The sequence below is a fragment of the Mytilus edulis genome, chromosome 8 (assembly GCF_963676685.1).
Source record: "Mytilus edulis chromosome 8, xbMytEdul2.2, whole genome shotgun sequence".
NCBI lineage: Eukaryota > Metazoa > Mollusca > Bivalvia > Mytilida > Mytilidae > Mytilus > Mytilus edulis.
In genome coordinates, this window is record NC_092351.1 from 39,533,872 (window position 1) to 39,551,240 (window position 17,369).

Genomic DNA, 17,369 nt, shown 5'->3' on the forward strand with positions numbered 1-17,369 from the left:
AAACCAAGAAAATGCTTATTTGGGCCCTTTTTGGCCCCTAATTCCTAAAATGTTGGGACCAAAACTGCCAAAATCAATACCAATCTTCCTTTTGTGGTCATAAACCTTGTGTTAAAATTTCATAGATTTCCATTCACTTTTACTAAAGTTAGAGTGCGAAAACTAAAAGTATTCGGACGCAGGACGACGACGACGACGACGACGACGACGACGACGACGCCGACGCCAACGTGATAGCAATATACGACGAAAAATTTTTCAAATTTTGCGGTCGTATAAAAATTGGAGTTATCTCCAATTGTCCAGAATACTAGTTTATTTGACTTCCTACTGATAAATTAACACAATATATACCCGATTGTGCTTACAAGCACTTTGATTTTTCCTTTACCCCATTTACCTTTGTCTGAAAAGTTTAAACAGATTCTCGTTCATATTTCAATTAAATTTCTTACTATAAAATACATGTAAAAGGAGAACACAACTATCAACAGAATGAAAAATACAACATATACAATAACAAGCAATCAATAAAGTCTAAAAGATAATCTGTAAGAAAAAACTGTGAATCAACAAAACAAAAGTAAATAAAAAAATGTCCATAGCTGTGTATAATACGCATCCACTCTATCAACTAATTTTCAGGGGTAAAAATGTGTACTAAATACACCTAAAGAGGGCAAATGTCATTTAATTTTCATTTCAGATATTATGCTACCATCAAAAATGAAAAAAGAAAATATTGAACATACACAAAGATCTGTCAGAATTCTCATCTCTATTATACAACCTTATTAATTTTACATCAAACAATATTTTTTAGCAACATTTCAGATTTTTTAAAAGTAATAAGGCTTACAATAACCAAGGATTTGTATTGTTTACTATAAACAAGTGTGGACACAGATCAATGTGGATAGTATGTTAGGATGTTTGGCCGTGTTTTCTGACAATTTTTCTTCTTTTTTTACTATACACATCTTTGCTATAACCTAAAGTGGGAATTTAATTGATTCAGAACATTTTGTTTCCAACATACAGTTCATTTTGTTAATGGGTTAAATATGTATTGAACTACAGTAACTAATCTTGATACTTCTTGGAATGTGTAATAACTGAGCATTGGCATCCAAGGAATCCTACTAAGCTATATCATATATATTGAAGCAGGAATGTTGCTGAAATCTGTACATATAATAAGGGAAGTAAGAGAAGTGTCCTTTAAAGGGGCACTAGCTGTCTAATTCATGTTCACCGATTTTTATCAAATTCTCATATTTGATTAATAACAATGTAAAACATCTATCAAAACTATTAAAAGTCTAAAATAAACAATTAAAAGAGCAGGGGCACGAACAAACATAGCTTCGTTTCGTGTGTAAATCAATCTAGATGCCATCTAATCAACTATCAAGTTGACCTCTACAGTCATCCAATGACCATATAAGCGATGTAAACATAAATATAGATTATAGATTAAGCAAACTCGTGCTGTTGTGTTTTTCTAGGTCTTTTTAATTTCATATTATAGTTGGAAAATAAATGTTTATCATCATTTTTACCTGTATAAGAATGATTGTTTGTGGATCGAATCAGTCAATCAAATGAATTACATTTGTTTCACTTTCAATGTTGACATTCTTTTCATTTAAATAACTTTACACATATAATTCACGTGTTATTCATCTCAAGGTTAAGGGTTAAATTGAAGTTCACATGAATACCGATTCAATGAGGTCGAATTATTCAATTGCAAATGAATAATTCATAATTAATGGTTTTTTTTTTGCTTTTTTGACAAAACTGAACCGTACTTGCTGCTAAAAATAAATTATTATTTCACTATTTGCATTACATTAATGATTGAGCAAAAACATTAATACATTAGAATTTTTATATATCTCATAGCTCCTCTAAACAGAGAGGAAATTTTCACATTTTTTTAAAAAATAGCACAAATTTGCAGAAAGACACATGAGTTGCACATGGATGAATTGATTTTTTGTTGCTGATAATGATTCTTTTAGAATGAAATAGTTTTGATGGAATATGCAGAATTGTTTGAACAATCAAATCATATCATACATCCTGTGACACAAAAAAAAATTAAAGAAAAAGTCAGCATCTTTCGCCTATAAAACATTAAACAAAAGTAAAATCAAGAAGTATCATAGTATTATGCTGGACAAAAAAATTGTGTAGACCAAGTATTATGCTAGGAAAAGACCCTTAAATACCTTAGAAACACCTAGAGGTTGAAAATATCAAAACAGGACATTTTTCCCTTTAAGATTTCAAGTTAAAAAAACTGCCACTAACATAAATGTTATTTATAGAGACTTAAAAAAAATATTATAAACAATAAAAAAAAACAACTTTAAAATGGGCAGTTAAAAATGGTTTATATTTCAAAACCTGACAACCTGAATCATAACATACTAACATCATACATGTCTTCACTCATCAGTAATGTAAAATACCAAAATAACAAACAAAAAAATCTTAAGTTTAACAATAAACAATGTACATCAGATAACAGAAACCTGTTAAGAAGCAAAATAAGTATTAGATAATATATACATAAATTAAATATTGGTCTCATTAGACATACTTCAAATGTACATTGTATTTGCAAAGGGCACTAAAAAATAGCTCAAAATTGTATAACCTTCTCTTTTTACCGAAAAATATCTGTATCAAAAACTGTAAGATAAGTTTTTATCAACGTTAAAATACATTTTACATACATGTTTGCTTAGACAAAAATCTTAAGTTTTGCATTCCTATATTTGTTGCCTTTGACAGCTATTATATTATTTACATACTTTAGTTTATACTACAAGTCAATTACCATAGTTCTGTTTTATCATCAAACATTTTCTTTCTCACAAAAGTACATTTGAAACCAGAATATCATTTCAGTGACTATTGTCCAATAAGAGCCTCCTTCTAATCAACAATTTATGAGATTGATGGATCCATGATATCTTTCAGTTGGTTGTAGTTAGGATATTTCCACCTCTTGTAGAGGGCAGGCAGTACTATTGTCAAGACAACTCCAATCAGAAAGCAGATGATGCACAAGACAGCTGTCAACCATGCTTTTACTAAAAATAAAATAAGAACTATTTATATTTTGATCAGCAATTTGTATCTTTTGTTAGTTTAAACATATCTATTTATAGTGGATTGGGAAACTAGTTATTGCAACTTATATTAATCCCTTTCCACTTTGCAGGTGCAGTTGCTGCCTTGTAGCGGCATTAGTGTACTCTTTTTCGAAATCTACAAGAGTGTCTTTAACGTGTAAGAGATATGGCTCTCTCTTAACACAGGTCAGCCATTTATCGTTCCGTTCAGACAGACTATCATCATTTCCTCAAGACCATACTAGCAAATGGTGTCAAGGGAGAGTCAAACTTTTTGTTATCTTTTTGTGTATATTTTGTTATCTTTATCTTCTTATATCAGTTACTGGTGTAGGTTATTATCTTAACAATATAATTGACAAAGAAGCATATAGTGTCATTGAACAGAGCAATATAATTAGTATTTTATCAATAGAATGTTTTGATTTGGTTTGGTAAGAGAATTAGATGAGGTCTTTTTATTAAATTTTTGTTTCATGGAAGAAGCCAGATTTGAACTCACAACCTCACTGTTGACAGGCTATTGATACAGTAGTTTGACTACTAAGACCACTTGTCCACTAAAGGTCCCTGAACAAGTTATTGAAAAATCCAGTCTATTGTTACACATGACTTACCTCCCTTATCTTTATAGGATGAGATACAATCTGCCTGGTCTGTATTGTCACCACAATCATCCAAACCATTACATTTACAGTCAGGATGTAAACAAATGACTTACCTCCCTTATCTTTAGAGGACATGATACAGTCTGCCTCATCTGTATTGTCACCACAATCATCTAAACCATTACATTTCCAGTCAGGGTGTAAACACATGACTTACCTCCCTTATCTTTAGAGGACATGATACAGTCTGCCTCATCTGTATTGTCACCACAATCATCTAAACCATTACATTTCCAGTCAGGATGTAAACACATGACTTACCTCCCTTATCTTTAGAGGACATGATACAGTCTGCCTCATCTGTATTGTCACCACAATCATCCAAACCATTACATTTACAGTCAGGATGTAAACAAATGACTTACCTCCCTTATCTTTAGAGGACATGATACAGTTTGCCTCATCTGTATTGTCACCACAATCATCTAAACCATTACATTTACAGTCAGGATGTAAACAAATGACTTACCTCCCTTATCTTTAGAGGACATGATACAGTCTGCCTCATCTGTATTGTCACCACAATCATCCAAACCATTACATTTACAGTCGGGGTGTAAACACATGACTTACCTCCCTTTTCTTTAGAGGACATGATACAGTCTGCCTCATCTGTATTGTCACCACAATCATCCAAACCGTTACATTTACAGTCAGGATGTAAACACATTACTTACCTCCCTTTTCTTTAGAGGACATGATACAGTCTGCCTCATCTGTATTGTCACCACAATCATCCAAACCATTACATTTCCAGTCAGGATGTAAACACATGACTTACCTCCCTTATCTTTAGAGGACACGATACAGTCTGCCTCATCTGTATTGTCACCACAATCATCCAAACCATTACATTTACAGTCAGGATGTAAACACATGACTTACCTCCCTTATCTTTATAGGATGAGATACAGTCTGCCTCATCTGTATTGTCACCACAATCATCCAAACCATTACATTTACAGTCAGGATGTAAACACATGACTTACCTCCCTTATCGTTAGAGGACACGATACAGTCTGCCTCATCTGTATTGTCACCACAATCATCCAAACCTTTACATTTACAGTCAGGATGTAAACACATGACTTACCTCCCTTATCTTTAGAGGACACGATACAGTCTGCCTCATCTGTATTGTCACCACAATCATCCAAACCATTACATTTACAGTCAGGATGTAAACACATGACTTACCTCCCTTATCGTTAGAGGACACGATACAGTCTGCCTCATCTGTATTGTCACCACAATCATCCAAACCATTACTTTTACAGTCACAATGTAAACACATGACTTACCTCCCTTATCGTTAGAGGACATGATACAGTCTGCCTCATCTGTATTGTCACCACAATCATCCAAACCATTACATTTACAGTCAGGATGTAAACACATGACTAACCTCCCTTATCGTTAGAGGACACGATACAGTCTGCCTCATCTGTATTGTCACCACAATCATCAAAACCTTTACATTTACAGTCACAATGTAAACACATGACTAACCTCCCTTATCGTTAGAGGACACGATACAATCTGCCTCATCTGTATTGTCACCACAATCATCCAAACCATTACATTTACAGTCACAATGTAAACATATGACTTACCTCCCTTATCTTTAAAGGATGAGATACAATCTGCCTCATCTGTATTGTCACCACAATCATCCAAACAATTACATTTACAGTCAGGATGTAAACACATGACTTACCTCCCTTATCTTTAGAGGACATGATACAGTTTGCCTCATCTGTATTGTCACCACAATCATCCAAACCATTACATTTCCAGTCAGGATGTAAACACATGACTTACCTCCCTTATCGTTAGAGGACACGATACAGTCTGCCTCATCTGTATTGTCACCACAATCATCTAAACCATTACATTTCCAGTCAGGATGTAAACATATACCATTTCTACACTGGTGTTTACTGCCACAGCCTAGAAAATAAATAAACAAGAATGGAAAAAGTAACTTATCTTAACTTTAAATTAAACCTTTAGTCACAGATATGTTTTGTAAATTCAAAACACAAATATGAAGTGTCATATAAAGATATTAAAATAGTACTCTTGGTTAGTTTCAAAAATCAAAATCTGTCAATAGAAAAAAAAGATTTGTGTTACATATTTTTGAGTGCACAAAGGAATAAAGACTTTATGAAATTGACATTCTTAACTCATTTAAAAAATTCAGCTTATTTTCACAACCTTCACCAGTTGAAAAATTAAGCAAATATAATTGTCGCAAAATTCAAAATTCTATCATTCCTTATGATGGCTTATCAAATAATATCAAGAAAATTTGACATTCGCAAATTAGATCATGGCTAAATAGGGCTAAACCCAATGTAAAGTATCCTAATAGTTGGTTCACAGTATATCACATTTACTTCCCTTTAATAAACTTACTGAATGTCTTGAAAGACAACTTGAATGAGAACTTCGTGTCTGACATGATGATGTCCCCTGTGGTATTTCTCCTGTAGTGGATCCATAATACATTATATCTGGTTAGGAAAGATAAAGACTTTGTCATAGACAGATCATGATTCAACAGAGGTGATGTTGCTCTTCCACCGTCTCTCAGCTCTAAATTCTGCCTGTAATAAAAACAATAGACACATGTTTTTAAACCTTGAAGTCTTTTGGTTATTTTCATTGTTTGGTTTCTGTCTCAATGACATATACCACCACATCTCCTTCTATTCATAATACAGCAAATCAACTGTTTAAAATTAGAACCAGGTGCTCCACAGGGCGCAGCTTTATACAACCCCAGTGGTCGAACCCTGAACAGTTGGGGCAAATTTGGTCACAATATTCAAGCTTGATACCGTCTGAATTTTGATTGTGATCAAATTTTTGACATAATATAGGTTTTTGCCACAAAATTAATGTGGTTCAAGATCTAACACATCTATTGCACAATACTGTGCAATTGAATATTTCTTATTGAAACTTTTCAAAATTTGAAATTTGAAAAATGTTGAAAAAAAAAAAAAATCCCTTAAAAAAAGGGTAAACTGAGATCCCCCCCCCCCCAATTTATTGAAACCTCCCCCTTGGAGCAATAACCCTTCAACTCAATCCCATGCTTTCCTTTGTAATATTGAACCTTGTAGTACGATTTCAGAGAGATCCATACACTTAAACACAAGTTATTGTCATGATTGTTTGGAAACTAGAAACATGCTTCTTTTTGGCCCTTTTATGACCCTTAATTCCTACATATTTTGGGCAATTAACCCAAAACTTAATCCCAGCCTCCCTTTGTTATATGGTACATTGTGGTACAATTTCAGAGAGCTCCATGCAATTACACACAAGGTATTGTCTGGAAACTAGAAAAATGCTTGTTTTGGCCCCTTTTTGGCCCTTAATTCCTAAACTTTGGCCCCATAACCCCTTAAATGAATCCAAACCTTCTACTTGTGATTTTAAACATTGCAGTATACTTTAAGAGCAATTGAAATACTGGTAAACCAGTTATTATCCTGAAACTAGAAAAATGCTTGTTTTGGCCCCTTACGGGCCCCTAATTCTTAAACGGTTCGGACCATCATCCCCAAAATAAATCCCAACCTTCCATTGTGGTATTGAACCTTCTGAAAAAATTTCATTAAGATCTATTCACTTAAACTAAAGTTATTATCCGGAAACCAAAGTGTCTTCGGACGACAACGACGCAGACGACGACATCATACCATTATACAAACCCAAAATTTTTTTGGGGTCGAATAAAAATATGAAAAGAAAAATACTTTATTTTGATTTTTGATGCCTTAATGATTGTTCAATAAAATAAAATAAATAAAATAATTATTTCATTATAGTGTCACATATTTGATCAGACAATATATATATATATACAACAATTCATAATACAAACAGAGATCAAATATCCAGCCTTAGAATAGACTTATGAGACACTTTAAAACACATCAGACAACTGTACATTTATATAAAAAAATATAAAACTAGTAAATTACTTCAGGAATGACTGTAATATTTTTTATGTCTATGAAGAAATAACATAAACAAGAGGCTCTCAAAAGCCTGAATCGCTCACCTTAATTCTTTTGGTTAAATCTCTCATCAATGATTATTTTGGCTTTTCAATTTATTTAAATGTTTTTTGGATCGTCCTATTTTCTTCAAAAGCCAAAAAAATAATCATTTTCTCCTATGTTCTATTTTAGCCATAGGAGCTATGTTTCTTGACATACAAGGAAATAAAATATAAAATTTATACTAGATACTCTGAAACTCATTTAGCCTAAGTTTGGCTGAAATTGATACAGCAGTTTCAAAGGAGAAGATTTTTTAAAGTAAGTCAACATGATGAACAAATTGTGAAAAAAGTCTTTAAAGGGCAATAACTCCTTAAGGGGTCAATTGACAATTTTGGTCAAATTGACTTAATTGAAGATCTTACTTTGCTGAACATTATTGCTGTTTAGTTTATTTCTATCTATAATTATACTCAAGATAATAAACAAAAACAGCAAAATTTCCTTAAAATTATCAATTCAGGGGCAGCAACCCAACAACAGGTTGTCTGATTCATCTGAAAATTTCAGGGCAGATAGAAATTGACCTGATAAACAATATTACCCAACGTCAGATTTGCTCTAAATGCTTTGGTTTTTGAGTTATAAGCCAAAAACTGCATTTGACCCCTATGTTCTATTTTTAGCAATGGCGACCATGTTTGTTGATAGATCATAACTTCGGATACAATTTACAAACTAGATACCCTAAGGAACATTCAGTTAAAGTTTGGAAGTATTTGGCCCAGTAGTTTCAGAATAGAAGATTTTTGTAAAAGATTACTAAGATTTACGAAAAATGGTTAAAAATTGACTATAAAGGGCAATAACTCCTAAAGGGGTCAACTGACCATTTCCGTCATGCTGACTTATTTGTAAATCTTACTTTGCTGAACATTATTCCTGTTTACAGTTTATCTCTATCTATAATAATATTCAAGATAATAACCAAAAACAGCAAAATTTCCTTAAAATTACCAATTCAGGGGCAGCAACCCAACAACAGGTTGTCTGATTCATCTGAAAATTTCAGGGCAGATAGAAATTGACCTGATAAACAATATCACCCAACGTCAGATTTGCTCTAAATGCTTTGGTTTTTGAGTTATAAGCCAAAAACTGCATTTGACCCCTATGTTCTATTTTTAGCAATGGCGACCATGTTTGTTGATAGATCATAACTTCGGATACAATTTACAAACTAGATACCCTAAGGAACATTCAGTTAAAGTTTGGAAGTATTTGGCCCAGTAGTTTCAGAGGAGAAGATTTTTGTAAAAGATTACTAAGATTTACGAAAAATGGTTAAAAATTGACTATAAAGGGCAATAACTCCTAAAGGGGTCAGAGGAGTAGTTTCAGAGAAGATTCTTGAAATAGTTTACGACGACAGACGACAGACGACATTTATTTTAAAGTTCTAAATTCCATTTTAAACCAGAGTAAACCATGGAAAAACTATGATGATGTCACGGTCACATGACTAAATTATGTCTATGAGCCAAAATGCAATCAGAAGACGCGTTACATCCAAAATTAAATTATATATAAATAAAGGAAATGTGGAGTTAATATCAATATTTAAATAAGACAGCAACCAATTACAGGAACATTTAACAAATGTACAGTTTAGACATTCACAACATGGATAACCATAATTCAATTCGTCAATCATGAATTAGATTGGGTTTAATCTTTTAGGACTGGTACACGAATATCTTTATCATTATAACATGAAAACCAGTTTTTGAAGAATGAAATTGTAATGAATTGTAAATTAATGCTCACACCCAAAACAAGATGTTTGTCCAGACAACCTCAACTTAGAAAGCTCCCATGAGTAAATATACTTACCATTTAGCAACTCCTTTAATGTCTACATTGAAGGAGACAATATTCACTCCAGTTTTGCCTGTTGTAGGAGGCACAGTTATCACCCAGATGCATTCCGAAGCATTTGTTGGAATATCTGTTAAACTACTCAGCGTTCCATTCTTTGCATTCAAACTAGCACCACATTCTATGAAAAAAAATCAGAATTATTCAAATTTTGGAAAAGGCAAAAAAATGGCAAGATTGCGCCTAATGTTTTTTCATCTTTCTTGATATTTTTTTTTCTTTTCAATATTTCACATTGAACATATAATTATATTCTCCAACAAGGAAAACAAAGTCTTTGTATTTTTATATACCTATTTGTTGATTATTTTTTTTTACAACTTCATTTCTATTCCTCATTTTGATTGATGTTTTTCTTAATTCAAGGCTTTTGAAATCATATTAGATTTCTGATTATACATGTCTGGCCTTTGTTAGTCTTGTATTATTTTAATTTTAGTTTCTTGTGTACAATTTGGAAATTAGTATGGCGTTCATTATCACTGGACTAGTATATATTTGTTTAGGGGCCAGCTGAAGGACGCCTCCGGGTGCGGGAATTTCTCGCTACATTGGAGACCTGTTGGTGACCCTTTGCTGTTGTTTTTTATTTGGTCGGGTTGTTGTCTCTTTGACACATTCCCCATTTCCATTCTCAATTTTATTAGTCAATAAAAAATACCCCTATATAATTTTCTTTCCTTTTTCTGCCCTACATTTATATTCAGTGTTTATGTTTTTTTTACTCTTGAAGTTTTAAATCCAAACCTGGAATCAGTTCATACACTAGAATAAAATCAAATTTCAATTAAAAAAAAAACACCTTGCACATTGTTTTTATATATATGTTTGATAAAATAGAGGAATACTTTTATAAGGGCTTAATAAGATCCACAAAAAGTGAAGAAAACAACTTAAGATCGACTCACAATAAATACTAGCAAAAATCTTAAACAAAACAGGCTTACATCAAATCAAAACAAAATGAAAGTTTTAACCCTGTAAAGTATTGCAACACTAATTGGCATAAATTTCTAGATACTGATTGAGTTATTGAGTTGTGATAAAAAGAGAGTAATATCTGTTCATAATAAGAATATTTATCCATTGGTACACTTTCCAGTTTTTATCATTATAATTACCCAGAAATCTATAGGACAAGCTAAATCCATATCCAGGAGTTTCTAATCCAGTTCCATTATTCATAATACTAGAATCAAACACAATGGAGGCTGTAACATTTTCTGTAACCATGGCAACTGTGTCAGGTAAAAGTTCACTTCCTGTGTAGTATGACAGGGGTTTTCCCTTGTTGATGACCTTGACATTGTTACCATCTCTAAGATCTACTTTGTTGATAGTTACATATACAGATGCTGTTTTGTTTCCTGGTAAAGGTTTAGTGGTCCATGTACAGTGTGAGTTCAATGGATACTGGTCTGGGTATAAAGGACTGGTCAAGTTTTTAATGGTACTTGTACTAACTAGGTCAGCAGAACAATCTGAAATATCATATGGTAAATTATAATTACTTTGGAATCATTATTATTCATTGTAAACCAATTATTCGTGGATCTTGTTGGAACTGGGGAACCACAAATCTAAATGTTCTACAAATTACAAATTTTGCCAAGCCACAAAATTGGATATCCATGATAAAGCCAGTTTTCCTCATTCCATCTTCATTATCATGATTATTGAAACCACAATGTGCTTACTAAACAATTTTGAAAAAGTGCATAACTCTTTGGATTAGCAATAGACGAAGATGCTCTACTGATACGGACACCTGCATGTTAGGCTATTTCAACTTACAAAGTTTCGTAAACACCTGGTGTTGGATAATATGCATCAATAAAAAGCATACTAAATAGGATAAACAAAATCTAAGTTCAGGGGTGGATGATTTCAGAAATACTCAATCCAGAAAAACATTCTTTATACATGTACTACAAAGTAAACACAAACTATAGTAAATATACAGAGGACTCAAGAGTTCATTCATTCATTGGTTTATTTGTTCTTTCGTTCATTCTTCCAGAAAGAAAAGACAGAGTAATTCCTATATACCTCATCCCAAAACTTTTGTAGGTTATAAAAAATATCAAGGAAACATTTACCTGGTACTGTCCAGTATGACCCCTGTACAACAACAGTAGAGTTACATGATGAACTTCCATCTTTTTTCATGTACATGCTGAAAATATTGCAATTGATTATCAATTAAAGGTTTTAATTTTGCCTTATTTTATTAAGAAATTGCATATGACATCCATTTTTATTACCAAGGGAAATTTTAATATATAAATCACAGTATACATTATTTGTAAACTGATTTCATACAGACTGATTAAAACTGTCTCAGACCAAAAGATGAAAAGAAGTTACTTCTTGCAGGGTTCAAATTACAATGGTGGCACTTTTTATGTATTGAGTGGTAGGGATAAGACACTGGAATAGGTCACCTTTCAAGCTTCATAATATATATCATCGCTATTTTACTAAATTTTCCTTTGATCTTGCAGACTGATAGTTTTCTTTCTCAGCGAAGTCGAATGATATGAAAATTATCACTAGAAACTAAGGACGCACATGCCCGTTTTCATGAAATTAATAATGACGTCATAGGTAAAATAGCGATAAACAGATTATTATTGGTCATTTCAACTTGATTGCTTTTCTCGCTTTCGTCGTACCAGCTCAAGCAAGAAAATCAATCACGTTGAGATGATCTATGATAATCTATAAATATTGCAGTAAAATAAAGATGAAATATAACATGGTAGCTGATTTATTCAGATGTAGATTTTTTTTTGACAGATGAGATTTGAACCATATAGTTTAAAATGCATCAGACATTTGTCTAATCTAATTGTTTCTCTGTGACAAAGGGGTAACGACCGTAACGATGATAGATAAATATGATAGGGTACGCAATTTGCCCAAAATGTATAAAAGGGTAGGTCAGCTGCTCACCCTTTCCACAAAAGATTTGAATATATTTTATAAATAGTATTATTTATGTAATTTTTACAATGCTTACTATTTGTTTGTCATTTTATGCTCACTTCCAGTGCTGTCACATATACAGAAAAGGGTAGTTTCATTTAAATTGTGCACATATACATATACATGTAATCTTATAAATTTCAGTACAAAATAAACAAAGTCCTCAACCCAAGAAAATAAATGAAGCCACTGTATATAATCATTAAATGATGGCAATCCTACCTCAAACCTTTCTTCACAGATGCAGAAAATTTGGGATATCTGGTCGATTGTGTTGTCTTGGTAACAGTTCCTAATTTTCTACCAGTCAATGGACCACCTTCATACACATACAGTGTTTCATTATCACACAGGTCTGTTGATCTTATTTCAAATATTATGTTTCCTACAAAAAGAACAAGATGTTTTTGTTTTGATGGTGTTAACTGTTATGGTCATTCAATGCTTTTTCAGCATCAGTCAATTTTCACACAAATTACTTTAGCCATCAATTTGAGACGTATATCATTAAAATATAAATTGGATTAAAATGAGTTAAAGGAATATCTTTTAAATGTGAAAATGTTTATATTATGTAGATGAAGATGTGGTATAAGTGCCAATGAAACAACTCTCCATCCAAGTCACAATTTATAAAAGTAAACCATTATAGGTCAAAGTACAGTCTTCAACAAGGATTTTTTTTACTAAAAAACATCTATCGAAATTTGTGAACTTCATAAATTGACCATGGAATGGATTGTACAATAAAGTTGATTTTAATTGATAAAATCATAATGAAAAATAAGCATAGTAATTTAAATAAGTTGTGAATGCAGAATATTTTAACCAGAAATTCAGTTAATAGCATAAAGATAAACAGCTATTTCCTAGAGAGAAATAGCCCATTCATTTCTTTTCATATTACATATTTAAGTTTTGTAAGATGTCCTCTTAATATGGAACTCTTTACAATCTATTTTGACACTACATGTGCTACCAGTTAATAGTATTCAAAATTTTTTTGTATATCAATGCATAGTTTCGATTGACACAATTTTACAAAGAATTGATTCCCTTTTGTCACAATGATGGAAGTATAAGTGTGCAAACTGCTTCATAAATTGACAAAATTCAGCTTGTTATACAGCTTCTTGACGTTATAAAAAAGGCTTTTTCTACATGAACAATTCAAATTTCTTTTAGCCTACCTTGATTCACCACTACAATCAAGTGGGGACCTCTTATCAGACTTGTTATTACACTATTATTTCAGGTAATAGTGAAGTTTGGTTTACTTTTACAAAATGTGACTTGGATGAAGAGTTGTTGTCTTTTATCTATATATTGTATTCATCACATGTTTCAATTTGGTAGGTCAAACAAGAAAATTAACCATTTGCCACTCAAAAATGGTGGAAATAACTCAAATTCATATCATGTCAATGGAAACTATCCATAGGCAAAATCTTCAATAAAGTAAGAAATTTGTGAATACAAACCTGAGGTCTGATCGGGAGATATGGCCCATGTACACTTGGCAGAAAAATTCTTCCTGTGTAGAATATACTCATCATATGGTAAACGGGATACTTTATTGCACACTAAAAATTAGAATCAATAAAATATAATGATTACTTGTTGATTTCTATAAATATATTCATATGATAATTCCAATGAAAATATAATGAATTGTGTTGATGCTCAACATCTAGGATAATATATATAAGCCAAGGACATGTGTTATGATTGCCATTGAGACAACCTTCCAACAGAGACCAAATGACAGGAATTTAAGGAACTAAAGGTCATAAAACAACCTTCACCAATGAGCAAAACCCATACCATATAGGCAGCTGTAAAAGGTTTTGACATGACAAAATGTGAAACAATTCAAACCAAAAAAAAACCAAACTGCTATATATTGCCTTAAAAAATGGTAAATAACTTTTACAAATTTGTTAAATGAAAATCTGGAATTATCTCCCTTCTAATTTAGAGGAAAAACATTTTTAAGTGAACTTAATCAGTAAACAGTATTATCAGTGAAATAATGTTATACTTACAGGGTTTTGTAAACGTATCAAAATATAGATTAAAGGATGTGTTGGCTGCAGCTTCGTCATTTTCTGTAGAATTTCGAGCAAAACGCACCCATACCATGTTGTTTGTGGTCACAGTAGACATAGACTTTAATCCTGAATATAAAAGTGGGGATCTGACTGAACCTCCATCTCTTAGCTCTATCTTGTACCTGGAAAATTATATAAAACAACCTAAAAATTTATGTTCTAGATCTAACTATTTTCTTGGAAATTATATATAAAGTAAAAGGAAAATGTGTCTGAGAACACAAACGCCCTGCTGAAGATTTGCAATTTTCAAATCAAAAAGGGACATAACTCTAGAACAGTTAATCAGTCACCGCCAAAATTGTAACTCTGTCAGCTTTTTGTTGTTTTAAGCATTGTGTGTGAGTAAAATAAGATATGGGCAAGGCAAATTTAAACCAGAGTTAAAATGCAGAAACAAAAATGGGACGGAGGGAAGGACGGTCAACATGGTCAAGGGAAACTTTTAAAAAAATTGTATGCATCTTATCTCTATCCTGTACCTTTTTAAAAAAACATATAAAGCTTGAAGACAATTTTATTTACATTCCTATCTCTAAAATACTACTCAATATGAATTAGGTTATTTATTACTAAATCCCAAAGAATCAATCATGAAATCTTTTGCTCAGATCATGAAATATTTTCTTAATAAAAAAATGAAACTTTCAAAGTCAAAATAATGAAGGAGTTTGAATGAAATATTATGTTTTATTACTATATAATTCTTATGCATGAAATATCCTTAAATCTTAAATTGTATTTAATAAAATATAAGAAAAATTGCCAATAACTATAAAGAAATTAAAATTAAAATAATGTAATTTACCCTTTTCCTCCTCCTGCTATAATTAGTTTTAAGGAAACAATATTCTTAAATTGTGATGCAGCCGTCAGGGGCACAGTTATCACCCATATGCATTCTGTAACATTATCAGGAATATCGGTATCACTGCTTAAAGTACCATTGCCTGCATTTATCTGGTTACCACATTCTGTTAAAAGAAATGTTTAAAATTATATTTATAAATGCTGCATGCATAGTAAAGACAAGAAAAATACCAGTTGTAAAGTACTTTGATAGATCTACTAACTGACTAAACACTAAAACTCCTGTTTATATTTTCACAATAAAAGATAAAATCTCTTCAGATTTTTAAGCAGTCACTGATCATTGAAAATTGTTTTCTAGGACAATAAACATAAACCATTTACATCTGCAATACAACCACTTCTTCTTCACAGAGAGTTTGAAATTTTACAAGACTGAGTATCTTTAGAAAATTATTCATCAAAGATTTCTTGCCTTTAATGAAAGGAAGGATCAGTACCTTTTCAGTAACATTAATGCAACCACAATTAATTACATGCAGCGACATAGGTCCATCCTGGTATTAGTCTTGTTCAGCAAGTATCTACAGATTTTTTTCTATACTTCATTTTTACATGACAACAACTTTTAAAATGTTAGTGTTTATAAGCTAAACTGAATACAATATACAATTAATTTACCCAGTATTTTATAGGACAGGCTAAATCCTTGTCCTGGAATCTCTATCCCAGTTCCTAGGTTACCAGTATTGGAGTCAAACACAATGGAAGCTGTTGTATTACTTGTTACCTTAGTAACCAAGTCAGATGCTGGCAAAGCACTTCCTGTATAATTGGCAACTTGTTTTGATTTGACATTAAGATTGATGGTAGTAGCACCACTCAGATCTAGTGTGTTGAAGGTGACATACAGGGATGTTGCCTTGTCAACAGGTTTTGCGTTCCACTGACAGACATAGTTCAGAGGATACTGACTTGGATACAATGGACTTGTTATCGTACCAGTAGGCTGGAGATCACTAGTACAAGCTGAAAGTAGAAATACATGTATTAACTATGTATTTCCATTGTATCACAGATCAAATTTATTCCTTAATTGTGTGTTAACTTGTGTTACTGTTTTTTAATTGAGTTAAGCCTTTCAGTTGATATCTTATAGTGTGTCTTTCTATGTTGTGATGTTATACTATTGTTTCAGAAAAGGGAGAAGGTTTGGTACCATTAAAACGTTTAATCCCACTGCAATTGTTTGCACCTGTACTAAGTCAGGAATCTGATGTTCAGTGGTTGTTGTCTGTTTATGTGGATCATAAATTCAGTATTTCTCGTTTTTATATAGTTTAGCCCATTGGTTTTCCTGTTTGAATGGTTTTACACTAGTAATATTTGGGGCCCTTTATAGCTTGCTGATCAGTGTGAGCCAAGGCTCTGTGTTAAAGGCTGTACCTTGACCTATAATGGTTTACTTTTATAAATTGTGACTTGTCTGGAGAGTTGTCTCAATTGCACTCATATCTTCCTAAATCTATGATCATATAAGGATAATTATAGTGACTTTTATCAAAGGACAAATGTTCCAATGTTGGTTCTTTAGGTCATATAAAATGATTTTGACAGTATTTCAGAATTGTTTTATAGTTTTAAAACTGTAGAAGCAATAGTGATACATTGTGTAAAAGTAAA

The 17,369-nt window shown here is 32.1% G+C and overlaps 1 protein-coding gene across 3 annotated transcripts in view; it reads right to left on the reverse strand.

Annotated features, from left to right (window-relative positions):
* Positions 1–278: 278 nt before the first annotated feature.
* The window catches only part of LOC139485525 (cubilin-like), a 32,730-nt gene continuing 15,639 nt past the window's right edge, over positions 279–17,369 (reverse strand). For all 3 annotated transcript variants that reach the window (XM_071270070.1, XM_071270069.1, XM_071270068.1), the window contains exons 11-21: positions 16,368–16,715; positions 15,685–15,850; positions 14,811–14,998; positions 14,247–14,348; positions 12,988–13,150; positions 11,877–11,953; positions 10,899–11,258; positions 9,733–9,898; positions 6,239–6,429; positions 5,639–5,767; positions 279–3,107 (exon numbers count right to left, since the gene is read on the reverse strand). In XM_071270070.1, the coding sequence (XP_071126171.1) occupies positions 2,962–3,107; positions 5,639–5,767; positions 6,239–6,429; positions 9,733–9,898; positions 10,899–11,258; positions 11,877–11,953; positions 12,988–13,150; positions 14,247–14,348; positions 14,811–14,998; positions 15,685–15,850; positions 16,368–16,715 (2,036 nt within the window). In that variant the 3' untranslated portion in view covers positions 279–2,961. The remainder of the gene's footprint in view (positions 3,108–5,638; positions 5,768–6,238; positions 6,430–9,732; positions 9,899–10,898; positions 11,259–11,876; positions 11,954–12,987; positions 13,151–14,246; positions 14,349–14,810; positions 14,999–15,684; positions 15,851–16,367; positions 16,716–17,369) is intronic.